The sequence below is a fragment of the Phymastichus coffea genome, unplaced genomic scaffold, assembly GCF_024137745.1.
Source record: "Phymastichus coffea isolate CEN01 unplaced genomic scaffold, Cenicafe_Pcof_1.1 PCOF00141, whole genome shotgun sequence".
NCBI lineage: Eukaryota > Metazoa > Arthropoda > Insecta > Hymenoptera > Eulophidae > Phymastichus > Phymastichus coffea.
The window spans coordinates 362869-388003 of record NW_026706952.1 but is presented as its reverse complement, the minus strand read 5'-3'; the positions used below and the strand labels follow the sequence as shown (position 1 = coordinate 388003).

Sequence of the window (25135 nt, the reverse complement as noted above, 5' to 3'; positions counted from 1 at the left end):
TTATCCAATCGAAATATTGTTATAACCATCCGTTAAAGAATAAATATTATTTCTCACTACAGTCATATACATATGCATCTGACATAGATATTGTAAAGGCACAACCTCAAATTATAAAAGCTGTATTAATAGGAATGGGTTATTTTCTGAAATAACCGTCAATATCAACTATTAATTAGAAAATACATAACAATCCGCCGAGAAAAGAGATTTTCCGCAGCGCGGAAGACACGAAATTAGAATCGTCGAATTAGACTACGAATTAATTTTTTTCTCAATATTTTCGAGGGGTTCAAATTCCAAAATAGCTATTTTTCGACTGGTACTGATTAAGGCAAGGCTGGTGGTGTATTTTGTTTTAGGAATAAATATTTTTCCTATCACAGTTTTCTACTTTATCATCCGAGTAATCAGCTGTTTTTGAGGAGTTTAAGAACACACGTTAACTTAGGACTTTGTATATTAACATGTCTAATTAAATTTTAGAGTGTAAAAATTACAATAAAATTATTTTTAGTTGGTAAAATTTAAGGAAAAGCAAGAAATATATTTTTTTTTTCTTAAGAAATAAAAGATTTTCTTGTAAAATTTATCAGTATTACAATTGCACAAAAAACATTGTATTATTCAAATTCTACAGGGGTTCAAATTAGTTTTATGTATTTTTTAGATGGTACAAATTAAGAAGAAGGCATTCATAATTTATTGTTTTCTAAATCGCATATTTTTCTGCTGGAAGATAGATTTCTCGCCGCGCATGCGCAGTAATACGTTAATTTGATTGGCTTATCGGCGCTCAGTCAGAGACCCACCGCCATCTAGTAAAGTAAAGTAACGTTAATTTGAGTCAACGCATGCGTTTTGGCATATCGGAGTCTCAGCCATGGAGACTATATACATAGTCTCCATGGTCTCAGCTAAGAGACCCATCGCCATCTAGTAAATTAAACGTTAATTTGAATTGATAATCTACCATACGAAAATCTTTTTTTTCTCTATTTTTAGAGAGGGTACAAATTTCAAAAAAGCATTTTTCTGATGGTACAAATTAAAATGAAACTAGTGGTATATTTTATTTTTTTTAATCAATCATTTTTCTGCCAGGGTCATTTCGATGACATTGTTAAAGATAGAATATACATAGGAGGAAAGTGAACTACACCATATGAGCCATACTTCATGTGTACTAGTAAATAAATTTGATACAAAAAATAACACTAGAACATTTATATGTAAGATAAACAAATTGTGTAATTTGCAAAAGATTAATTCGTTTACGGCTTGAACCTTATTTAAACATCCCGTGTCCTTCCCACTACCGCAAATTTTCCTTGTATATAATCATCATAGTTACTCCGTCGCGTGAAAGTCTAGTGATGATGATGTGATGTTGCTCTAGGCTAGCACTCCTCACCTTTAAGTTAAAGAATGAGGAGTGAGAACTAAGAATGCGACTAAATTCTGATGAGTGTAGTGGACGGAGCCGTAGAGTTTAGAGTTTTGAGTGTCGATTATCCTATGATCGTGAAGAGAAATTGTAAAAATATTTGAAGCCCAGTGTATAATTCTTACATTCAATTATTTCACGTGATTTGGCGAACAAGAAGACTCGGAGACAAGGACAACATATAGATTAAGTGGTGCGCAAGACGGTGACAAGAAAACTGTGCGCCCTGCAACTAGAGCAACCTCATTATTTCTGAAATCTTCAATATTAAATCCTGTCACCAGCATAACAAACTAAATAAACGTGCATTGGGCATTGTAACGTAGCGGTAAGTAGCAGTTGCAACTATGAATTAGGAATTGACGAGGTCATCACAACATAAAAAACTGCGCGCCAATTAAATTTTGTTGCTGTTGCACAGTGCATTCCATTGATGAGTGAAATCGTGTGAATAGAAAATAAAAAGTCGAGTGAGTGCGTGAATATGTTGGTGAAAAATTTGGTTGAGACTCTAGAAGCAGCCCACGATGCTCCAATTCGTGGATGCTCGACGCCACATTGTATCAAGTTGCCTACTGTCGAGGAACTAGATTCTGACTGCAAACAACGTCGCAATGACTTTATGGCTGCGGGAGCGACTCTCTCCGCAGCAGTTCGTCAGCCAACCGACAAACTCGCTCAAGTTCTCGAGTCAAAAGGCAGAAAGATCATTCAGCAAAAGCTTCTCAGCGAGAACCATAAGCTCACCGAATACTTTCCAGTGCGTCGCAGCATTCGAAAATGTAAGAAAGTTGTTCTCGAAGAGCAACAACGGGACCTTGAAAACAAAGTGCTCTGCGGCGCTGAGGACGGGCTACAGGTGAGACTCGTCAAGTTGCTACACTTATTATGTGATAGCGGAAGCCTAACTGTTTCATCTCTTACTTATTTGTATAGGTCAGGCATTTTCCCGGAAAAGGACGCGGAGTGGTGACCACTCGAAATTTCGTTAAAGGGGAGTACGTTGTAGAATATGCTGGGGAACTTATTGATTTGACAACAGCAAAAAAAAGAGAAGTCAAATATGCTAAAGATCAAAATGCAGGTTGCTACATGTATTACTTTCAACATCGCAATCAACAATACTGGTAAATTACTTACTAGAAACAATTTTCTTTAATCAATCATTTATAATTATTCCTATTTTTTCAAGTGTCGATGCTACAGCTGAATCCAGCAAATTTGGAAGGCTAGTTAATCATTCTCGTAATGGAAATTTGACAACTAGAATTGTGACGGTTAAATCTGTACCACATCTTGTGCTGATAGCTAAAGATGATATACCTGTAGGAGTAGAAGTAACTTATGATTATGGAGATAGGAGTAGAGAATCTATTCGTAATCATCCATGGCTAGCATTATAGTAAATTTTAACTGATAGATTTTTACATGTGTATTATAGCTGAATAACAATGTGTGATTTCTAATTTTTTTTGAATATCAAAGCTTTTGATACAATTTATCCATCTACAACAGTACTTACCAAATAATATCAATATATTTAATAGAATCAGATTGATATGATTTATAATTCAAATTATAATGTAACTGTTTGGATATGACCTAAAACTGTGAGCTGTTATGCAAGTTATTTGTTCAATTATTATGAACAATAAGAATAATTTCTTATAACACTATTAACTTCAATATTATTAATATTCAAACGAGTATTATTAGAAAATTATATGTACATCAATTTCTAAAAAATCAAATTTAGTAATAGTTTAATCAGTTTCTTTGATTACAAGTGTATACGTTTTGTTATTTTTTAAAATTTATTGTTAATTTTATCAAACTTTCAATAGAAACAATTTTTTAATGTGCAAAGTTAGGAAAATTGTTTTCTAAAATAAGCACCAGTTTTTACTTTTATTGTAATATTTATTTGCAACAGATTCTTTTATTTTATCTACTTAATGCAAGATCTTAAACTTGCTATAATTCAGCTATTTTTTTTTATCAATAAACACAACTCTAACAAAAGGTTGATAAATTCAAGTGTATTCAGCATCACTTAAGAAATTATGCACCATAGATTATACTTATATATTATAAGAATGTGCATGTCAATATACTTGACAATAATCTCGTTCAAGATTATTTTATAGTTTTATTATATTTAGTAGCTCAAGTAACTTTAATAATCTTCTTTTAACAAATAACTACGAAGTTCAAGCAGTTTCCGAAATGTTGATAAGTTAATTGTTTACCGTGAGATTTATTTGTAATAAATCTTTATTAAAGATTTGTGCTAGGTTCGAAAAGATCATTTACAAGATCAATCTAGGCTTAACAAGCTAATATAAAACGATTAATAACGAGGTGAAAAAATTGATTGTTTATTTAACATCTGAGTGTTCAGTGACTATGCAGGATGCAAGCAATTCTAAAACATACATTTACTATGTTATTAGTACAATAATAAATAATCTAATTATATTTCTTTAGCGTGGTGCTTGTCTAATGGTCGATGCCTAACGTCCAATATCTCTATATAACAAGCCCTTAAGGCCCCTCCATGTACATTCGAAAATTAATTTAAAATATTATTTTCTTAGGAATAATCGTAATACTTTTATCACACTGTTTCACCAAGTTATACCGTTTTCTCGGTATTGTAATCCTTATTCGCGGCTATAAACTTTGGAGCAAAGATCACCTATAATTTATATATCTATAGCTATTGGCGGCAAGCACAGACTAAAAAGTTGAAGTGGAGGCGTGTTGCTGTAGTTAACTAAATTTATCTGTAGCAACCGATTACTCTCAACATCCGATAATAGAATAATTTAGTATTATTCGTGTGATTTAATCAATTAGATGAATTATTTATTTGATGTCACGAAATTGAAACAACATCAGTGTAACAGTCGAATCTTTAGTGATTATTTAATTTTGTATAATCAACATACTTATTCAAATATTTGGTAGGTTGATTGCATGTAAAATAAAATTCGTCGGAAAAATACTAGGCACGATTATAAGTGAATGTTTCCTACGTAAAACATGAATGACAAAGAAATAATGGATAATAATTAAATAATTTAGCGTTGATTAGAATACTAATGATATAACATAAGTTATGAATAGGTTATCTACATATATGATACTTGAATAATTTTAATATACATTACATACGCAATTTTTAATTGTAATGTATATTAAAATTTATTCAAATGTAAATTATTGTACAAATGTCATTTATGTAAATAACCTATTCATAACTCATGTTATATATCATTAGTATTGTATATTAGTATTAAGTATAAATAAATCTTTTTTATAAATTGATATAAATGTAGTTCTGAATTGTTCGTTATTTTTATCAAATTATTAAAATTATTTATCATGATAGAGGAAATTGATAGGTAATGTAAAAATTGTAGTTTTCTTGCTGCTCAATTATGTGCTTATTTAATTAATGGCAATAGTAATCACTTTGTTTAAGTGACTCGACGTAATAATTGAAAGTAACTTTAAATTTGATATTAATAAAATATTTTTCGATACTCCGTGCGCAAAATGCGTCGTTCCCGCACACTCGGTAGAAAATGTGCGTTGAAAATCACACTTTCCACACGTCGTATAAAAAAATACGGTACGGCACATGCTCGGGAAAGAGTTTCTTGTCTCGTGTACCTTTCCACCCTCGTCTCGCTCGGGTGTAAACGCCCACGAGACAAGAATCTACTTTCCCGCACTTGTATCGTAATGTACTATATATACATGGTCGTTATACCAATAAACGATGTCATTTTTTTGCAAATAAAAACATATTCATAATGATAACAGCAATTTAATAACTGTTGAGTGTGGAATAAAAATACGTGGAAATATTCTATTTGTTATTTATGTAAAAATCGGAGTTTTCATTTAAAAAATCGTACGAGTTGGTTAGTATTAAAAAAGTATCGATTAAATCACAGAATATGGTAGTTTAAACTTTGAAGTATACGTGAAAAAATCGCGGTAAGTGTCAATGGCTTATTTCCAAGGTAGTGTTAATGCAAAAAAAGCTTCAAATTTAGACTTTTTTAATGACTTTCTAATGAACTAATACAATAACGCGGTAACTGAAAAGATTATCGAATGGGGTTTTTTATGGTTATAATTGTAAGATTAATTTTTTAAAGAGTAAATCATCATTTATGTCCATTGATATTATCAACTGTAATTCCAGATTTAAAAATTAGTTGTTTTTTCGCGTTTTCTTTTTTTTTTATTTTGCGACTACAACCGAGGCAAATGGAATTTTATTGTCAATTGCACCCTCTGCAACATTGTTTCTATACATTTTTCTCATTTGCTGCATGGTTTTCGAGTAAAATAAGAAAACGTGTCGAAAAAAGGTTATTTTTGGCACTTGTTAAACATTTATTGTGAAAAACGCACTGGGAAATTCGAGGTGCAAACTAGGATACGTTAATTACTAAGATATTTCTGAACGATTTCGTAATAAAATTCCTTCCTTAACTCACATTCATCACCAACTACAATTTTGCAGGACTACATTACCACGTGTTGCCTGTATATATGTTACTATATAAAGAACCGGAGCCTGGATGGCTTTAAAGTAGTTTAAATTTTTTTCAAACTAGTCTATTCATTTTTTATTTATTCACGTGTAATTGATCTTATTCTTAAATTGTATTTGAATTATTTTACGCTATAACATATGATTGCACTTCTTTTCTACCGCGAATCACAATGAGAATACCAAGATAGTTGAAATCTTGTGGGACATTATTTAAATTTATAACTTTAATGATGAATGTATATTTTTCTCGTGATTCGAGTTCGTTAATTGTAAATGCTTACTTAGTGCGATGAAAAACAATATCGAGAAAGGAAATCAAACTATTGTAGTGCAAACAAATGTTTCCATGACGCATCCGCACGACGAAAACAATAATAAAAAATATAGATTTACTATATTAATATTTTTACAATAATATATCATTTGATTTTTTTTTTACCATGGTAAATGTCTCGTGGCCAATGTCTGACATTTAATGTTTCCTTTTGTAGAAAGTCGTTTACAAGAGTCACGGAATCGCTACATTACAGTTAACAAAAGTACGTGCATTTTACTGTACCTTTTTCGTGTGGTTTTTGACAATATATAAGAGACAATACATAAGAACTTTACCCATTAACGCGCAAATTCGCATTTTTTTGCACACAATTTCAAGCGCCCGATTCATACAGAAAAAGACGGTTTCTTTTTCCCAAAATACCACCTAGGGGGTTTTCGTGAGTGCTCTTTCAGAATCTGGTACCAGTTTTATGTTAAATTGTCAGCAACCCTATTTATTTTGTGTTTTAATAAAAAAAAAGACCCATTTTTTCCGTTTTTTTTTTTATTTTTTCTCGATCATTTTCCTGTTGCGGCATTCAAATTAATATTCTATCAACAGAAATCGCGGTCCCGATGTTTGAGCTTTCAGAAACCGCCCGGGGAAATTTTTTTTTCTTCTAGAATTTTTACAAAATGGCGGTTTTTTATGGCAGTGATCTATGAAAGTTTATAATTTTTTTACTCCAAAAGTGTCAACTTTACAAAAAAAGTTAGTACTATAAAAAATACTTTTAATTATTCAAAGAATATGTGTGAATTTTTTTAGAGCTGATTTTTTGGATTTTGAAATTTTGGATTTTTTTATTTTGACCATATTTTGAAAAATAAAAAGTTTACGTAAAAATTCTGGAAAAAATCCTATGAGTTTTCTGACTAATTTTAAGCATATTTTGTAGAATAAATTTTTTCTGTTCGGTTAATTTTTTTCAATAAAAAAAATTCTGAAATTTTTTCCATACTTTCATACACGTTGTTCGAAATCACTTTTTTCCAAAATATCTGATGGTTTCATTATATCAGCTTGACAAATGCCAACTGGCTTTTGTTAAAATACATAAATGATGCTTGTAATGTAAAGAAAAATCTCAGTAAGTCATTCATATTATTAGGCCTTTTTTGGAGTAGATTGCGGAGAGGTAAATACATTGATGGATTATAACTAATATTATCGGACTGAAAAGAATTGTCCAATATTTTACTTTTTAGTTTTTGATTAATTTGAAAGGTATAGCTGAAGAAAATTACAATGTTTAAAAGGAAAAGTGGTAATGTAAAAAAAAGACGTCGCTAACCTGAAATACAGGTTACAGAATGTGATGAATATTACGATGTTTCTGTAATACTAGACACCGAAGAATCTGGAGATTCTGACGATTCTGCTGAGTCGCATAGCGATTCTGGAGGTAATGATGAAAGCGATTCTGCGGAAACAATAGAGCTTGGCTCTTTGGAAACTTTTAGAACAGTTATAGAATCCTACATTAATTCTCAAACAAAGTTAGAGAAAAATCACATCTATGACTGGGTTGAAGGTGAAATTGAGTACAATGAAAGTTTAGAAAATGAAATATTATTAAAAGAGTGTGATCGCAAAAAAATTTTGAATAGTTCATTGATAGAAATTTTTGAGTTTTTTTTTCACTTGAAATTAAAAAACATATCATTGATTGTACAAAAGCAAATGGCTATGAACTTTCTTTGGAAGACTTGGATAAATTTATTGGAATCATAATTTTCAGTTGCTTCGATAAGAAATTATATCAAAGAGATTATTGGTCAAAACATGAGTTTTTGAGATCAGATATAGTGGCATCATGTATGGGCATCAAACAGTTTGAAATGATCAAATCTAAATAAAAACTCCATCATCCCGATGATGAAAATAAAGAAGACAAAGTTTGGCGGGTAAGAGATTTTATAAATATTATGAGGGAAAATATTATGCAATTTGGGGTTTTCTTTATAGCGTTATCAGTAGATGAAATGATGATAAAATATTATGGGCGATGTTCTTTGAAACAATTCATCAAATCAAAACTAATTAGATTTGGAATAAAAATGTGGGGTCTTGCTAGCGCTAACGGATTTTTATTCGATTTTGATATATACTGTGGAAAAATGGTAAAAGCAATATTTTACCTAAAATTTCTCTTGGTAGTCGTGTCGTAATTCAAACATTGGAATAGTTTTTGTCTTGAACTACACCACGTAATATGCAAAAATACCATTTATATTTTGACAACTTATTTTGTTCTGCAGATCTTTTGGTTCATTTAAGAAAACTAAGATTGCGATGTACTGGAACAGTTAGACAGGACAAAGTACCTGTAAAGCACAACATAGATAAAAAGAAAGATGAACGTGGAAATTCTGAAGTAAAGCACGATAAGAACAGCGGTATCAATTATATCACAGTGATGGATTCTAAGCCAGTCTCAGTATTGTCTACTGCAGCTGGTGTAAATCCCACTGGTTCTATTGAAAGATACAATAAAACTGAGAAAATAAAAAAAAACTTGAATCACCAAGAGCGTTTTGTGCATACAATAGTTATATCGGTGGAATAGATATTCACGACCAACATTGTAATAAAGTTCTACCTCTTTTCAGATCAAAAAAGTGGACTTGGGTAATTTTTCTTAGATGCATCCAAATGTCAATTACAAATGCTACAGTTTTATTGAATACTGCAATTGAAAATAAAAGTAAAAAAATTGGAACAAAGGATCTTATTTTAGCTGCTGCTAAGAGTTATCTGAAGGAAAAATCTTCAAAAAAAATATTCACATTGCAGAACAATGTCCCCATCAAAAGAATTGCTCTAATCAAAGTTGCTCTCTAAGGACCAGAAAGATTTGCAAAGAGTGCAAATTATATTTGTGCCAAAATTGTTTTGAATCTGTTCATATAAAAAAGTAATACATATAGTACTATTGCAAAAATATCTACAATTACAAAAAAAAAAAGAAAATTGAAATATAAAATTTTAAAAAAATTAAAAAATATTTTAAAAAATAATAATAAAAAATATTTAAAATTACAGTTTTAATCATAAAAACTTTTATTATGATTATGAAAGAACGAGAAAACATTATTTTTCTCAGTTCTTTCTCATAAGTTAATTCGCTGGGATTTTTTCAGAAATTTTACGTAAATTTTTTATTTTTCAAAATATAATCAAAATAAAAAAAACCAAAATTAGTTTAATCAGCTCTGAAAAAATTCACATGTATTCTTTGAATAATTTGAAGTATTTTTTATAGTACTAACTTTTTTTGTAAAGTTGATACCTTTGGAGTAAAAAAAATATAAACTTTCATAGAGCACTGCCATAAAAACCGCCATTTTGTAAAAATGCTGGAAAAAAAATTTTCCCGGGCGGTTTCTGAAAGCTAAAACATCGGGACCGCGATTTCTGTTGATAGAGTATTGATTTGAATGCCGCAACAGGAAAATAATCGAGAAAAAATTTAAAAAAAACTGGAAAAAGTGGGTCTTTTTTTTATTAAAACGCAAAATAAATAGGGCTGTTGACAATTTAACATAAAACTGGTATCAGATTCTAAAAGAGCACCCTCGAAAACCCCCTAGGTGGTATTTTGGGAAAAAGAAATCGTCTTTTTCTGTATGAGTCGGGCGCTTGAAATTGTGTGCACAAAAATGCGATTTTGCGCGTTAATGGGTTAAACTATAGTAGTTTAAGTTTTATTTAAGCTAAATTTATGTTTATTTACTTATTTTAATTTAGTTTATTATTTAATACAACCAATGCAATTATAATTTGATTTCAATTAATTTTTTTGAATAAGCTCGAATCACAGCTGGCGATATTCAAAAGTCACTATATTATATTATGGTGCAAGAATGGCGCATGGCTTATTTGTGATATATATAGGTTTGTGCTTTGATTAGTATCGCGTGGTGCAATCTGGTCTCGTGAACATAACCTTGTCCCTTTGCATCAATACGTAAATAGTTTTAACGAATTTGAAAATGTAAAGTTTATATTTATAAAATGACACGTTTATTCGATAATATCAAATTATTTAATCTACTCAAGGTACCAGTAAGATTTAAACACCCTCCTCACCATTGGGTAATTTTATTTCATAATTTAAATTATTATGCTCCGTCTATGTATACTCAGGTTTATTTTATCAAAAGGAAATTATTTTATATGTTTAGTCAGTTTTACAAAAAAAAAAATCACATAGTCAAAGAGCACTTGACCACTTCGATGACTTCTACAAGAATGTTTATGGCCAATCCTGGTCAAATATTAGATCTGCATTGCTTGCTAAAAATCACAAGTACATTGCTGTTGTCAATAATTTTAGTGATACTACACGAATATGTCAGGATTTAGAGGTAATACTATTGTACATTGACTTTGATCCATAAAAAAGCATATAAAAAATTAAGTAATTTTATCTTGTAGACATTGGGTGCAATGAATATGAAATTGATATATGATGCATCTAAGAAGAATCAAGCAATACAACAAGAATTAAAAAAAAAAAAGAAAGTATTGAAAGAGATCAAAAGAATAGATCAACAACTGGATCATATTGTATCTGAAACCAAATCAAAGTATTCTATATATCCCAAATCTTATGAAATTGATGCTCAAGTTGTTGAGAAAACTACATTTGATGATAATAAGTCATTCAAACCTGTAAAGTTACAATCGATTGAAACAGATCTAAATATAGTCAATGATTCTAGTCGTATTATAATGCCTTCTTCTGGTATAACTGCTGAGCAGTTGTATGAATACATACCTGCAACTGAAATCAAAGGTTAGTAAACATTACAAGCTTCTTTTATAGTTGAACCTATTGTAAAATGTTTATATCGTTTTCTTTCTAAGGCATGGATGATTTTATTCTGGAGTCAGAGCATTATGGTCACTACAGCAAAGGAGCTGACTTTGTTATTCAGATAGAGGAAGACCATACATTAAATTTTCCTGATCAACTTTTAATATATACATTTGAAGAAAGTAATGATATGATTTTTCCAAAATCCAAAACTGGTACTACTAAAGTTTCAGGTATTGATATACACTAGTTTATTTGATGTTTTATAAAAAAAGCTGTGTAAATACTGAATTTGAATAATTTTATATTTCAAATAATATTTGTCATATTATTCAGATTATTTTATTTTGGATGGTGCATCAATACTCCCAGTTTTGTCATTAGATTTGAAACCAGGTGACAGACTATTGGATATGTGTGCTGCGCCTGGTGGAAAACTGATGATTGCCTTACAGTCTTTGATACCGGAGATTATTGTAGCTAATGACGTCCAGCAATCGCGAATCAATAGGATAAATTATTTTATTAATGAATTTCTCGGAACAATGAATTTCTGGGACAAAAGGTTTTTAATAACGCAAAATGATGGCAGGTATATCGAAGACAAAGATATTTACAACAAGGTATTCGTTTTATAATGTAATTTTTCCTCATCAACCAGCATTAATATATTTTTTTTATTCCAGATCCTTGTCGATGTACCTTGTACAACAGACAGACATGTTCTCCATGAGGATGACAATAATCTCTTCAAAGCATCAAGGATCAAAGAAAGATTGAAATTACCAGAATTGCAGACTGAACTTTTAAAGTACGTAGTGTAAAGATTATAAGTTTAAATAAAAATTAAATGTTACTTATGATGAATATTTTTTTCAGAAACGCTTTAAAACTTGTAAAGGTCGGCGGAACTGTAGTTTATTCTACGTGTACATTGAGTCCTATTCAAAACGACGGTATAGTTCGAATGGCTCTTAAAAAGTCGTTTGAAGAATCGCAGGTAGTTCATGTTGTCAAGTAAGTTAATATGCAATCTTTACTTATTGCTATTGTGAATAAATATATACAATCTTTACTTATTGCTATTGTAAATATACTATATTGTTCTTTGCAGAGATCAAACCCGTGCATTAGATCCACTTCGGTATTTATATAATTTTGGAAATTACGGCCTTAAATATGGCCATATTGTTATACCATCCAAGAGTAGAAACTTTGGTCCCATGTACTTTTGCAAAATCATAAGAGTAAAATAAAGGAAGTAAGTAACATAATCAATAATTTTATTATCTTCTTTCAACTTTTATATAATACATATTTGTCAATAATTGTTCCATTGTTGTCATTTAGAATACAATTTCATAAAATGTTATCTTTAGAAGAGTGAAAAAATATTGAAATTATCCAGTAAAATTATGCACTTCATAGACTTTTTAACTTGCATACATTCTTATACACTATTTATAAATAATTACAAATCTTAAACTTGAACGCTATTTTTTTCACAAAACAATTATTGAACACAAATGTTCCATAACACACATACATCAGCTATATAAATATAAAATGTAATAAATACAATCTGTTTGTACTGTTGGTCAAAGCTTTATATATATATATATATATATATATATATATATATATATGTGTGTGTGTGTGTGTGTGTGTGTATGTATGTATATATATATATGTGTGTGTGTGTACGATTAGAAATTATGAGATGAGACACAGAGAACGAAATGACGACACTATTATTAGCTTCTCTCTCTCTTTCTTTCCCTGTTTTTATAAAATACTATAATCCGTAAAAATGTTATTTATAATGCAAATTTTAATGAGGATTTGCATAGTCACATATTATACATTTACTTAATTGGGTGCCTCGTCTCTTTCAGAGGAACTGTCTGTTCTGTATTGTGTATATTGTGGGAGTTGAGTTTATTCCACGGTTGTTCCTCACCAGTGCCGAACATGGTATAGATCAACATCTCTATTATGTATAATCCAACCATTAAGAAGAATATCACTCGCCAACTTTCCGTTGTGGCCTATAAATATTAATGCTTGATAGAGTATGTAAACATAAATTTTATTATACCTTTGAAATGCTGTCATTGAAATAATAACTAACACACAAACTCGTGAAAAATTAATTATATGACTAAGCTTTGTCGAGAAAACTTTTATCCGAGTCACGTTACTCTAGCTACATTAAACTATGATACTATAGACTCGTAACAAAGCTTTCACTCGTTTACTGAAGAAATAACCGTTGAATATTAAGACTATTAACTGAGAAACGGAGCAAAATAATTAAGCACAAGTTGTTTAACTTAGTGAAAACAATTCTATAAAGAAATAAAAATGATTTTGTTGTAATTTTTTAACATTATTTTTTCAAAATATTTGTTAATAATATAAGAAAAGAAAAAAATTAATGTTTATTATTGATCGAGACTTACGCATTCCTTAACGAAATAGCCAACGAAGATAGGCACGACAAAACCAGGTATCGTGGCAACGGTATTGGTAAGGGCGACAAGGGTGCCCGCGTAGTTGGGTGCAATGTCAATGTGATTGGCCAGGAATCCGCAATACATTCCGCCGATACATGTGATTGCTATCGTCATTAGCGCGACCACTGTGTTCTTGTCGCTGGCGTACGACACGCCAAGCAGGCAGAACATTGGCACTGCCGACGCTAGAATTTCCGAACAACCACGTGATCGCGTATACCATAGAGCCACGCCAAGTCTATTGATTCAACGTTTACTTACAGAATAGTGTTCCTATTTTCCTTGATACCGTCACGGAGATCCAGTTTTTGTCTTGCATTATCACAAGAAGTTTGCTAAGGCCTAACGTGAATATCCACATACAGAAATATGGCAATGCCGATAGCCAAGCGTTCTGTTGAGGGAACAAACGACAGTTCATTATAAGACAGCTCTTTTAAAATTTTGTCACTTTAACAAACTTACCGATTTTAAATCATAATGTAATATTTTAGACATGAATATCGGGAGCTCGATGAGCAGCATATACCAGCCGAAGTTATTGCAAAAGTGTGCAACCAGTATGGCCCAGAAGGGTGCTGATCTCATTATTTGAAACCACGGCACTGACGATAATTTCTGCGAATGGAAGCACCACGTCAATTCCAACATTAATGGAAAGTACGCCGGCAGCAAATAAATAAATAAATAAATAAATAAATAAATAAAAATAAAAGTAAGAATGCATCAGGAATGAAAAGAAAACAAAGCTCCTGTAATCATGTTTCAATGGCAATGATTTGATGAATTATTACAAGTACGCGGCGACGGCGATGGTTCGAGCACAAAGTATTGACGTATATGGCGTGTGTATAAGTGGCCCGCGCAGTGCAAGTCACCGAGCTGCGAATCTATAGCCCCTTGTGCGCGAGCGATAAACTTGAGGAGCCAAAGCGCGTAAATGTTGCGTTTGCGCGGCAATATTGCAGTGGCACGTCGGGAAAGAAGCATGATAAAGGCGAGTGTGATTTGTAAATCAACCGTGCGCCGACTGATCGACTTGGCATCGATCGACTTGAACAACGGGCTGATCGAGAAGGGAAGAGGGCGCGATCAAACCAGTACCTGTTTGTGCGTCTCCTTTGGTTCACCCTGCGAGTTAAGTATGAATTGGCGCTCCTCGTCGGTGATGATGATTTTCTGCTGCTCGGGCGAGTCTTGCACGAGGATAAGCCAGGCAGTGCACCAGATCAGACAGAGCAGACCCTCGATGTAGAAAACCCACTTCCAGCCGAGGTTGGCGGCGATCATGCCGGACAGCAAAATTGAGATGACGGTGCCGAGGGCAGTGCCTGCAATAACGGCAAATATCACTGAGTGCACTACTCGCGCTCCTTGGAAAAATATTTAATTAAACGCTTCGCGCGCGCGCGCTCGTGTATATATACATATATACAGAATAATAGGAGCGTAGCATGTGGGCCGCGCATGGCTACTTCCTTCTTTTTCTGTTACTACCAAGCTGGATCAAGAGAAAACTCGTGCGCGCGCGCGCGTACTTTTTCTCTTGGCACTTTTGAGGAGACCTTGGTAAGTTTTAACGGGATGTAGCTCTTCGGGTGTTATTCTTTTTATCCACGACTTCTCCTTTGTCGCGTTTGACTTTGAGAAAGTATCTTTTTACGCGCCGAGTTTCCATATCGATTCTGACCAATCTTTTGAGATTGTCCGCGAGACATTCGCCAACGGGCGCATGCTCTTATCCTGCCGGTGATTAATAAGACGAATCATTGCAAATTTGCAGTGGGTGCAAGTTTCAAATCTTTTGTCTCGCTCGAGTGATCTATGACGCGTTACTACCGTGCAAACTATTTGTATAGAGACCACTTGGAGCAGGTCCATTTGAAGTGGTTGACGTGTATTCAAGTTTGTCGAGAGTAGAAACACGCGAAGAATGTTGCAACTCGTCGAACTTGCAGGTGGAACGCAAAAATCCCAGACCGCGAACAGTTAACAATCGACGTAGTTATGTTGCGCGCTCGAGCTTCATTCCGTCAGTTAAGCGTGTTTTCCAACGCGACGACAGAAAAGAAAAAAAGTTAATTTTCTCTCATTAGCTCGAAGGTAGCCTTTGCTCGTAAAACTAGGCGCCACGATACTCGCAAACTCATTCGGACGCGGCAATGCCATCGCCTCTCGTTCCTCTGTATCAACATTCAAAAATAACGCAAAAGCTTGAGTTTTGCGCGCGTGGATATATCCGTCGCGTCGATGATTCATCCGCGAGGCGCATGATCGCGTTAAATTTTCTAATAAGAAAATTTATGAGATTCCAATGGCAGTTGCGAAGTGTCTCGAGCGCGAAGCGGCGCCGTATGGATGCTCGACGCATCGCACGGACTTGCTATGCATGCATATACGTACCAGCGTAGGCGATGGAAGCGAGAATGCTGCGCTCGTTCGGCGGAGCCCATTTCGAGACCATCACGTGAATGGCGGGAAAGCTGACGCCCTGGAAAAACGTCGTAGCTTGGAACGTTGTTTTTTTTACGGTACATGTGCTCTCGAATCTTCTCTTTCTCTTTTCCTCTACTTTACTGCCTTTTATTTTTCGCTCCGACCACTTCTCTGCAACTCTCGTTGCTGTCTGTCTGTGTGTCTGCCAGGCTGTCACGCGTGGCGACGTCTATTTCAGTTTTTATTTGCACGAATATTCCTTGTCTTTCCGTCATTTTAATCGGTCGATTGAGATAAGACAGGGGATTGTCGGATAAATCAAGTTTCCATTTGAATGTAAATTGTTTAATGTAATTCATCTAAACAACTCGTTAAGTTTTATTGCGCTAATTCTTGCTTACTGGTGGGCGAACGAGTGAAAAGCAAAAATTGGACTCTTTATACTATTGCCTGCTTTTAAAATAGCCTTGTTAAGATTCACGGTGATATTATTGTGATTCATTGAATACAATTAAAGCATTGTAATTTGTAAAATATAACGATATTCAGTTACGAATTAGTTTCGTAAAATAATATTGATAATTCAATTAACATTGTTGTCTATGTGTAATGAAATTATGATTCGAATTTCAATTCGAACATGTATTCAATAACCAGTATAACATATTAATATATTCAAGCAAAGTAAGTCATTGAGATAGAAAAACATGCATTTCATTTTATCGTGGAGTAGCATGTCGACGCTACATTACACGCTGTTTTATATAGCCCGCGAGAATTCATACGATTTTCAATCAACAAGACTATGACACTAATTTATGCGCATTATTTAAATAGATTATCATCACTCGCTCCCTTTTTACATTCAAGCATAATACGATATTAGCATTTTTAACAGGCCAACATGACGGAGCGAGTGCAGCTTTCTCTCCAGCCTTGATTTCAATAATAACATGTCGTTGTCGGTGACCCAGACAGATAACTATTTGGCTGAACGAGAGAAGAAAAAGCGTTTTCGACAAACGTAAAAATAACTGGCAAGGCTTGCTTTTTTCACTTGCTCCAGCGCCAGACCAATCCATCAGAGCTTGCCTTCGGCCACGTTGAGACGCGGAACGTCGACTGCTACTCGACGTTTAATCGACATTTAATGTCGACAGTTAATCGACATTCCCGAACTTTCTGCTGGGCGAGATGTCGTTAATTTGAACTTGAAATTCAAATCCGCGCGCAATAAACGCAGTAAAGCGACCGAGGAGAGAGGCCGGTTGCCGCGAAATTAAATGATACTCACGCCACCGATGCCCTGGATAATCCTCATGGCGATGAAGGCGGTGTAATGGATCTCAGCGGCGGTGGGCATCAGCATTGAGGCCAAGACGTTAAGGAGTACCGAAATGTTGAGCACCCACTTGGCAGACACGTACTCGGCCATCATGCCCCCCGGTATCAGCGATACGATGTATCCAATGAAGTACGACGAAAGGATGAATCCCTCGATGTCCTTTGTCCACACGAATGGGCCGTCTTGGTCGTAATTGCGCTCTAGCGTTGCGTTGCACTCTTTCTCCATCGACGACGTCATCATCGTCGCCATCGTCGTGCCGTTCGGGAACAACTACATGGCAAATCCAAACTATCACTCGTCTCTTTCCTTGTCGCTTTCGCTTCTCGTGCCGAGATTGGCGTCGATTCGCTCCCAAGAAAAAAAAAAAACAAGCTACCCCGATTGCCACAGAAACTGATCGCCGTACTATCGTGCTTCTAATTCCAAAACAGTACAAAGTGCCTTATTGCATGTATGTAATGGGTGTGGCGGACGAGACGGCGACAAAGCAGCGGTCGCAAGCGCAAGAGCGAGGATGCGTGACAAGGCGAAAAATCTAGAGCAAAAGTTACTCACACTGTGAAATCGGAATAAGGGATGAGGCGCAACGTACTCCTGCGCGAGCCAAATCACAACAAACAGAGCTTTCGTCAGATATCAATTGATGCGTATCGCAGGCCACAGATAAAATAGTTGCGGAGGCGAGGCGAGAGAGAGAGAGAGAGAGAGAGACAGAGAGAGAGAGAAAGCAACGCGCGCCACTTACATAACGCCACAGCGCCTTTAACGCCCGCGACCTTGCGTCCCGCGCAACAATGCCGAATCTCTCGTTTTCTCTCAATGAAATTTATGATCCCTGACATCTCTCCTCTTATAATCCACCCACGCCCACGTTATTAGGATACGTACAACGCGCGCGCGCTATCTCTTTGTTTTTCCCCGCCATATCAACCCCCCTCTCCAACCCTCCCGCTCTCACGTTTTATTGCCGGCAGTTAGGAGAGACAAAAAACTTTGACCAAATCTTTTTTTAAAATTAAAGATGTATACGGGTACATACCGTGACGTTGTGCTGTACTCTTGCTGTGGTGTTTGCTTGCATGGCGACGGCAGTGTGGTTGACCATTGCCACAATGGCTATACTTAGGTTGACTTTGAATCCGTAGATTATGGCCATGCCGATGGAGCCCATTATCGACATCAAATACCGCATCGGTATCATCCTGAAACCTTCAATTGCATTTGGGTCAATGAATATATTCAGTTTAAAAATCACGTGTATGACTCGCGTCTGCTTTTGTTCGCGCCCCGTTATTTTCTTTCTCGAATCCTTTTCATTTCCGCTCGCGGGATTTCAGCACAGTTTCCGCGCCAACGAGATACATATATGTATTCGTATTGCGTTCTGGCACACGTGACATTATACGGCCAAGTTTTTGTTAAAATTAAATTGTGTTCGAGGGCAACCCGGTTGAATGGTTTTTTGCGTTGACTTTTTTTCCAGGGTAACTTGATTTTACTCGTTTTTCTCTTCCAAACTTCATTACACACTTTGCTTTTACGCTGCTGCGGGTGGACGGATTTATTGAGATTGCAGTTGCGTAGATCGCAGCGCTAAATTACAATATTAATTTCCGCGATCTCTTCACGAGAATCCTAAAAATAGCACCACCCGCTGTAACCTTTTAAATTGACTTTCGAAAAAAATATTTCAAACGAAATACGTCCGTCAAACTTCTCAATCTCGTATAAGTGTTCCATTACAGACGGAAGGATGGAGAAGCACTAAGTTTTAATATTGCAGGCGCATCAGCGTCGTAGAAAAGCAGCGAAAAAAGAGACGATTGCTATCGGAAAATGAGCACGGGATAGGTTCCTAGCATAAACAGAATGCCGGTAAGTCGGCAGCGAGGCGACACAATACGAAACGTCCTTGGTTGGCGGCCACTTGCCAGAGCTCCGTGGTGACCGATTCGAATATCGAAACAACGCCGTTGAAAAGAGCCAACAGGTCTTGAGCGCGTGCCAATGCGCACGCGAGGTGGGTCTTTGACATTGCACCTCCGTCACCCGCGCTCCGAAAATAAAAAGCCTCTCGCATTAGCTCACGTGACATTATTTCGAGAGCGGATAAGTGGAGCGGCCACCCTTACGAACTCGCGTATACACAGAAAAGCTCTCGCGACACACTGCAGGCGCACATGGTTATTCTTGCATATCCGCGCGCGCGGCGCTCTATCGATTGCCACCACGACGCTTTTAGCACTTTTCAGCGTGTATACGTGCGCGCTACACGTCGGAAGCGAGCACGCGCGCGCGCGAGCTTTCCAGATAAGCTCCCGAATTGGCGCGCGCGAGCAAAGTTGCTCTCTTCCCGAGCGAGGGCTGAACTCGCTGCCGGAAATCGCGCGCTGATTGCCGTGATTTCCGCGCGTCCCAGATTAACTGCCGACGACGACGCTGATCCACGCCACACATAATTGTTTACCAGCCCACCCCACGTGCGTTTTACTCTCTCTCTCTCTCTCACTCTCGGCTCTCTCCTCGCAAAGGGTACGATCGATCCATCACCCGGCGGCACGGCACAGTCATACACAGTCATTAGCTGCTAATCCATACATTTCCTTTCGTGCAGCATAAAAATGCAAGCAACGAGTAGCGGATATTTCCTCTTTTCTCTCTTTCTTTTTCCCTTCACGGTTTCAATTTGTTTTTCCTTCCGCGCGGTGTAACTTTGATTGGAGTTTATCGCGGCTACGTCGGCTGTATACGCGCGCTGTTTGCGCGCAATCGTCAAACTGTTCCTTTGAGAATCGACGTCAAATAAAATGCAGAGAAGAAGAAGAAAAGCGACGGCCGAAATTTGTAGCATCGGCTCTAGTTTGTGGCAAATAAAACTTGGGGCTATAAACTGGCGAGCGCGCGAGCCTTTCGAGTTCGCTGCGTCTGCGTCGGGGGATGTTTCGTCGACGAGGCTTCGCCGGAAAATTGCGTGCTCGACGATCAACATTTCGCGAGCGACGAACGAACGAGCGCGTAACGATTCGTGTCTGCTCCCCGCCAAGACGAGGCAAAGTGCAGGCGATGCAAATGCCAATTGTAACGTTTCCTAGGATCTTTCTTTTCGATTGTTTGCGAGATAGCGTCGACGGCGACGAATTTCGAATCAAGTTGGAACTTGAGAAAAAGCATAGCATGGCGCGACGAGTAGCCTCTTTTAATGATTCGGCAAGTCTATATCGCGGAGTAATTTCTCACGAATTCTCATGAACAGACACGCATAGTCTCGGTGCAGTAACGAACGTTTGTTTTTATTGAATACCAGTGAATTCGCTGCACAGAGGCATTTTGCCACGCTAACCCGGCGAGTACGTGCGTGAGAGCGCGTACGAAGAGGCGCTTATGTACCTGCATCGTGCTCGAGTCAATGAATGTTTGATGGTGATAGCGTGCAGAAACGAGGGAGAGGAGGGAGGTAAGAACAAGATTAGAAGAAGGGAGAGGAAGAAAGAAAGGAGGCGCAGTCATCGAATGAAAAATGAAGATGCGAAGGGCTCGATCGATAGGGATGCTGAGTAGATACTGTATGTATACGTGCGTATATACATGTGGATATGGTGGCTGCGCAAGAGAGGAAAAGCGACTGAAGGTGACCTTTAACTCTCGCCGGCGACTGGGAAATGAATATTCGCGAGGCGCGCGAGCACGTGACTCACCTCGAACTTCGTCCGCGGCAGCTGTAGCCATCCTCTCGTCTTGAACGCTTGCGGAGCTTGCGGCTCGACTGCTCGGCTCTATCTAAAACTACTCGCATTGGCTGGACGCTTCGCCGACGACTGACTCTCGGCGCGTAGCGTCGCGCGTTTTGCCTCCCCCATGAGCTTACCCCCACCGCTTCGTTCGCTCTCTCTCTCTCTCTCTCTCTCTCTCTCTCTCTCTCTCTCTTTCTGTGCTTTCCGAAGCGCGCGCTCCGACCGAGGGAGCAAACGAGAGAGAGAGAGAGAGAGGGAAAGCTGACGTACCTGTTGTGCGTGGCAACGCCATCGATCGCGACCACTCTCTCTCTCTCTCTCTCTTTCTCTCTCTCTCTAGTCGCGTTGGCTACTGCTATTGCATGGGGTGGCTTTTCTTATGGGCTTTGCGCACGTGCGAACCAACTGCACATGCGTCAAGTTCCGCGCGAGAGCTTGCGCTTCGCTACACCCCTTCCTTCCTCGATCGCCGCTGCCGCCGCTGATAAATCATCGACGCTCGGTCAAGCCGGCTCCGATTCACGGCTTTCGGAAATGTGCGTTCGTCGCTTTAGCTGTCGAGGCTCGATTCTCCTACGAGCCTCTATTCATTTCGCCGGGAACTCGCGTCGTTGATCATCCCCCAGTGAAGCGGCTGCCGGATATAGCTTTCCTCGCTGTTTCGTTCGTCGAGAGGCTGCAATTTGATTTTTGCGTGCGGCGCGCTGCCGAATCATCGCGCTAACGAATTGCATCGAATTGAGCTGCCACGTCGATTATCTCGCTCAAGGCACGGCCGGTAATTTCGAACGATTTTCTACAAAAAGAAATTAAGGCAAAGTACGGTACTCTCAAGGCTGCCTTCCTGCAATATTGATTAAACGTGAATGCGAGTCGGCAAGCATTCTTCGACTAACGAAATAAAGATAAGCAGCGCGCACGATGCACACGCGGGTGACGCCTATTTTTAATGGGAAACAACGAATAGAGCCAGCGGCGGTGCGCGTTCGCGGAAGGACTCGCCGCCGCGACGATCAAGCGGCCGGCGTCGAAATTCATAGGAAGCGTACGTGAGAAACAGCACGATAGTCTCCCTCTGCGGACTGTTCTGCGTTTTAATTGCATCTCTCTCTCCCTCTACCTCTCCCTCTCTGTCGATGCACAGCGCGCCGTTTGTAACAACCGAAAGAAGAAATCGTTCTCTCGCTCTGTATCGCGAGCGTGTAAAATTGAATTATTCAACCGAAGGTCCCGCTGGCCGCGTGCAGTATCGCTTGATACAATCGATATGGTGTGTGTGCGCGTATATCAGAGAGCTTGCGATGGCGATCGACGCGACGCGATTTAACCCGCGTGTCTCGAGACGACGCGCAAAACGATCTGTAGGGCTAGTGGTGGGGGGAGTGGGGGGTTTTATTTTAGGGTTGCCGCGTGGATTTTCAAGGGAAATGATCGATCGATGTTGCATGAGTTTAGGCTGTAACGATTGATGCAATAGCGACCTGCACTTTACTCTCTTACACGCTCGTGTGCTCGCTTTACGTATACGGGCTTCAATCTGATGAAATTCCAGCAACTTTTGGGTTTATTTTGGATTTTGGTGAAACTTGATTGTTTCCAATTTACGCTTATCGAACGAAGACTTTTTTTTTAATTTTTTACTCACGATTATTTTCGTCATTCTGAAAGAAATATTTACGTTTTCTTTTCAACATTTGCAGAGAAGAACGCTGTCGAAACTTTCTTCTTGTCGAAGGAAAATTGATCTGACAGCTCGCATTACGAGATTTCACACAATCCTCAAATGTTTTACGATAGCTGAGAGCACATCCTTGAAAGATTGCGTAAGCCAATTTTCTAACGTCGTTCGTTTGAATTTCGTATAATACTATATCAGCTGGCGCAACTATATGGGCGTTAAAATAGAAAAGCTAATTTTGCGTCGTTGTTTATGCAGCTTCTGGTCTCTTTCATTATCGAAACTTTACTCAATTATTGACTATTGATTTTGAAGCGAAAATGCCGGACTTTTAAAAAATCCTAAGACATCAATACTATTTTGAAATTTTCAATCGTAATTTCGAATTATTTCATCGAAAATGAATTCATGCCAGCATTATTCACTTATTTGCAAAGCAGTTTTTTTGTAAACACACGTGAATGTATACATGTATAAAATAAATTGACAGTGAGCGTCGGAGGTTATGCATGACGTAAAATATAAAATTAAATTCGATCGATATTTTTTTTCGCACATGCGATTCCAAACATTCTTTAAATCGTACGGATGTACCCTCTAAAGACGACTTGCAAGTGATTGTGTATTAACATACTATGAGTCTCAGTACAGGAATAGACGATGATCATGTGGGAGATCTTTATGCATGGCTTGATGAAATTCCACTGTCACGTCCCAAACGAAACGTGGCGAGAGATTTTTCTGATGGAGGTTTGTAGTTATAGTCAGATTTTGAAAAAAAAACTTCATGTTTTTTACATTTAGTTTTGATGGCTGAGTTATTGAAACGATATTATCCGAGGTATGTCGACGTTAAGAATTACATTGCTGCAAGCAGCATGGCTAGAAAAGTTGACAACTGGAGCACATTGAATCGCAAAGTGTTTCCGAAAATTCATTTAAAACTTAGCAAAGAAACTATAAATAGATTAGCTCAGTCGCATCCCGGTATAATAGAGAAACTTTTACTCGAAGTTAGGTCTAAAATTGTTAAGGATTGTAACGCGGACCGAGATTCTCTGTTTAAAGGAATTGATGATCCTGAAAGTCGTGGTGAGCTGTCATAAATTATTTTCAATAAACCTCTAAATTACAATTTTCTTTTTTTATTAACATATAGAAACTATAAAGTCTATTACAAGTCCTGAAGAATCATTGAATCAAACCATACCTCGCAAAGTTTTTATAAAGGTGAAAAAAGACTTAGAAGAGAAAACAGAAACTATTCACATACTGATAAAGAAAATTGAGCATTTAGAAACTATGATAAGATTCAAAGATCAAAGAATTGAAGATTTAATGACTCAAATTCAATCTTACATTGAGAAACCTTGATGTTTATACAAAAACGTGGTTGGAAATATAAAATTGTCTTATTAAATAATGTAACAGTAATTGTAAATAAAATAATTTTTATTACTATGATTCATAGTCCATACTTTCTTATATGAAAATGTTATTTTGTATGAAAAAAATGTAGTTTAAATTATGGTGGACAACATTCAAATTAAGTCTTATATCACATTTTAAACTTAATTGTGAATGCTATAATCAGATGTCTATAATGCTGCCCTCATACTTGGTGGTGACACAAGTATTACTCCGTCACCCCTTACAAACAACATTGGAATAGTTCTCTTTGTTGTACGATAGACTTCTTCATAAGTTTCTTCATCAATTTCAATGGTAGTGACAGTCTCTTCGACATCTCCAAGAACCATATTCAAATGTTGATCGTATGCCTGCAAATATACATTTTACTTAGTATAGATGCATAAAACACGAACGACAGCGAACATCTTACGTGTAATCGACCTCTGAGCTCTCTTTCGTTTCTCATTTTGACGTATATTCTCTCGTCCAAGCTCAATCGGATCAAATCCAACGGCTCTTTAACATTGATTGCCGGTACCTAGCAAAGATGTAGGTTAGAATTTATAAAATAAAAGAAATTTTTCAAATATATATTTTACCTGTTCAGCGTCGTCTACCATGTTGATGTATATGACTAACTATTAATTGAATAATATAGCTTAAACTACTTTTAATAGTATTCAATATACTAATTTAACAAATTAAAAATCAATTAAATTGTTACGTTGAACATCACTAGTATCTGATCACTATCTGAATTTGTTTTCATCGGAAACTTGAAGAAATTTGCAACTAGGTGGCGCAAGTGAATAATAAATGGTTAAAGAGCGGCCATTTCAAATAAAACTA

At 36.7% G+C, this 25135-nt stretch overlaps 5 protein-coding genes across 7 annotated transcripts; 3 read left to right on the top strand and 2 right to left on the bottom strand.

The window, feature by feature from the left end:
• The first annotated feature begins 1133 nt into the window (after positions 1-1133).
• LOC131672029 (histone-lysine N-methyltransferase PR-Set7-like) lies at positions 1134-5547 on the top strand. 2 transcript variants are annotated; one of them, XM_058948947.1, is made up of 4 exons: positions 1134-1775; positions 1869-2306; positions 2384-2574; positions 2640-5547. In XM_058948947.1, exons 2-4 carry the CDS (start codon positions 1932-1934, stop codon positions 2848-2850), a joined length of 777 nt encoding a protein of 258 aa, XP_058804930.1. In that variant the 5' UTR covers positions 1134-1775; positions 1869-1931; the 3' UTR covers positions 2851-5547. The 2 variants fall into 2 exon arrangements, with proteins under 2 accessions (XP_058804930.1, XP_058804928.1); XM_058948945.1 differs by having other exon boundaries at positions 1135-2306.
• A 4725-nt stretch (positions 5548-10272) lies between these two features.
• Positions 10273-13594, top strand: LOC131672028 (5-methylcytosine rRNA methyltransferase NSUN4). The gene is made up of 9 exons (XM_058948944.1): positions 10273-10440; positions 10530-10712; positions 10783-11143; positions 11215-11397; positions 11501-11787; positions 11851-11975; positions 12044-12181; positions 12279-12425; positions 13060-13594. The coding sequence occupies exons 1-8, from the start codon at positions 10360-10362 to the stop codon at positions 12418-12420; spliced, it is 1500 nt and encodes a 499-aa protein (XP_058804927.1). The 5' UTR covers positions 10273-10359; the 3' UTR covers positions 12421-12425; positions 13060-13594.
• Positions 12460-21275, bottom strand: LOC131672027 (sialin). Of its 2 annotated transcripts, XM_058948942.1 has the most exons (10): positions 21160-21275; positions 18504-18673; positions 18020-18058; positions 17411-17734; positions 16084-16171; positions 14785-15011; positions 14146-14298; positions 13942-14074; positions 13627-13865; positions 12460-13212 (listed from the first exon to the last, which is right to left on the bottom strand). In XM_058948942.1, exons 1-10 carry the CDS (start codon positions 21188-21190, stop codon positions 13030-13032), a joined length of 1587 nt encoding a protein of 528 aa, XP_058804925.1. In that variant the 5' UTR covers positions 21191-21275; the 3' UTR covers positions 12460-13029. The 2 variants fall into 2 exon arrangements, with proteins under 2 accessions (XP_058804925.1, XP_058804926.1); XM_058948943.1 differs by lacking the exon at positions 18020-18058.
• A 2233-nt stretch (positions 21276-23508) lies between these two features.
• Positions 23509-24248, top strand: LOC131672033 (sperm flagellar protein 1-like). Its single transcript, XM_058948951.1, has 3 exons — positions 23509-23623; positions 23678-23965; positions 24033-24248. The coding sequence occupies exons 1-3, from the start codon at positions 23509-23511 to the stop codon at positions 24245-24247; spliced, it is 618 nt and encodes a 205-aa protein (XP_058804934.1). The 3' UTR covers position 24248.
• An 89-nt stretch (positions 24249-24337) lies between these two features.
• Positions 24338-25039, bottom strand: LOC131672040 (U6 snRNA-associated Sm-like protein LSm3). Its single transcript, XM_058948966.1, has 3 exons — positions 24886-25039; positions 24717-24824; positions 24338-24654 (listed from the first exon to the last, which is right to left on the bottom strand). Exons 1-3 carry the CDS (start codon positions 24904-24906, stop codon positions 24472-24474), a joined length of 312 nt encoding a protein of 103 aa, XP_058804949.1. The 5' UTR covers positions 24907-25039; the 3' UTR covers positions 24338-24471.
• Between the last annotated feature and the right edge of the window lie 96 nt (positions 25040-25135).

What these genes read in the sequence shown, in the direction of transcription:
- LOC131672029 (XM_058948947.1), top strand. Translation starts at nt 1,932, where the DNA reads ATGTTGGTGAAAAATTTGGTTGAGACTCTAGAAGCAGCCCACGATGCT. An exon ending in GCGCTGAGGACGGGCTACAG is followed by an intron (nt 2,307 to 2,383) that starts GTGAGACTCGTC and finishes TTATTTGTATAG; the next exon opens with GTCAGGCATTTTCCCGGAAA. An exon ending in CATCGCAATCAACAATACTG is followed by an intron (nt 2,575 to 2,639) that starts GTAAATTACTTA and finishes TATTTTTTCAAG; the next exon opens with TGTCGATGCTACAGCTGAAT.
- LOC131672028 (XM_058948944.1), top strand. Translation starts at nt 10,360, where the DNA reads ATGACACGTTTATTCGATAATATCAAATTATTTAATCTACTCAAGGTA. An exon ending in GAATATGTCAGGATTTAGAG is followed by an intron (nt 10,713 to 10,782) that starts GTAATACTATTG and finishes TTTATCTTGTAG; the next exon opens with ACATTGGGTGCAATGAATAT. An exon ending in ACCTGCAACTGAAATCAAAG is followed by an intron (nt 11,144 to 11,214) that starts GTTAGTAAACAT and finishes TTTCTTTCTAAG; the next exon opens with GCATGGATGATTTTATTCTG.
- LOC131672027 (XM_058948942.1), bottom strand. Translation starts at nt 21,190, where the DNA reads ATGGCTACAGCTGCCGCGGACGAAGTTCGAG. An exon ending in TTATCCAGGGCATCGGTGGC is followed by an intron (nt 16,172 to 17,410) that starts GTGAGTATCATT and finishes ACGTTTTTCCAG; the next exon opens with GGCGTCAGCTTTCCCGCCAT. An exon ending in TACATTATGATTTAAAATCG is followed by an intron (nt 14,075 to 14,145) that starts GTAAGTTTGTTA and finishes TTCCCTCAACAG; the next exon opens with AACGCTTGGCTATCGGCATT.
- LOC131672033 (XM_058948951.1), top strand. Translation starts at nt 23,509, where the DNA reads ATGAGTCTCAGTACAGGAATAGACGATGATCATGTGGGAGATCTTTAT. An exon ending in GAGAGATTTTTCTGATGGAG is followed by an intron (nt 23,624 to 23,677) that starts GTTTGTAGTTAT and finishes TTTTACATTTAG; the next exon opens with TTTTGATGGCTGAGTTATTG. An exon ending in TGATGATCCTGAAAGTCGTG is followed by an intron (nt 23,966 to 24,032) that starts GTGAGCTGTCAT and finishes ATTAACATATAG; the next exon opens with AAACTATAAAGTCTATTACA.
- LOC131672040 (XM_058948966.1), bottom strand. Translation starts at nt 24,906, where the DNA reads ATGGTAGACGACGCTGAACAG. An exon ending in TGGTAGACGACGCTGAACAG is followed by an intron (nt 24,825 to 24,885) that starts GTAAAATATATA and finishes CATCTTTGCTAG; the next exon opens with GTACCGGCAATCAATGTTAA. An exon ending in AGCTCAGAGGTCGATTACAC is followed by an intron (nt 24,655 to 24,716) that starts GTAAGATGTTCG and finishes GTATATTTGCAG; the next exon opens with GCATACGATCAACATTTGAA.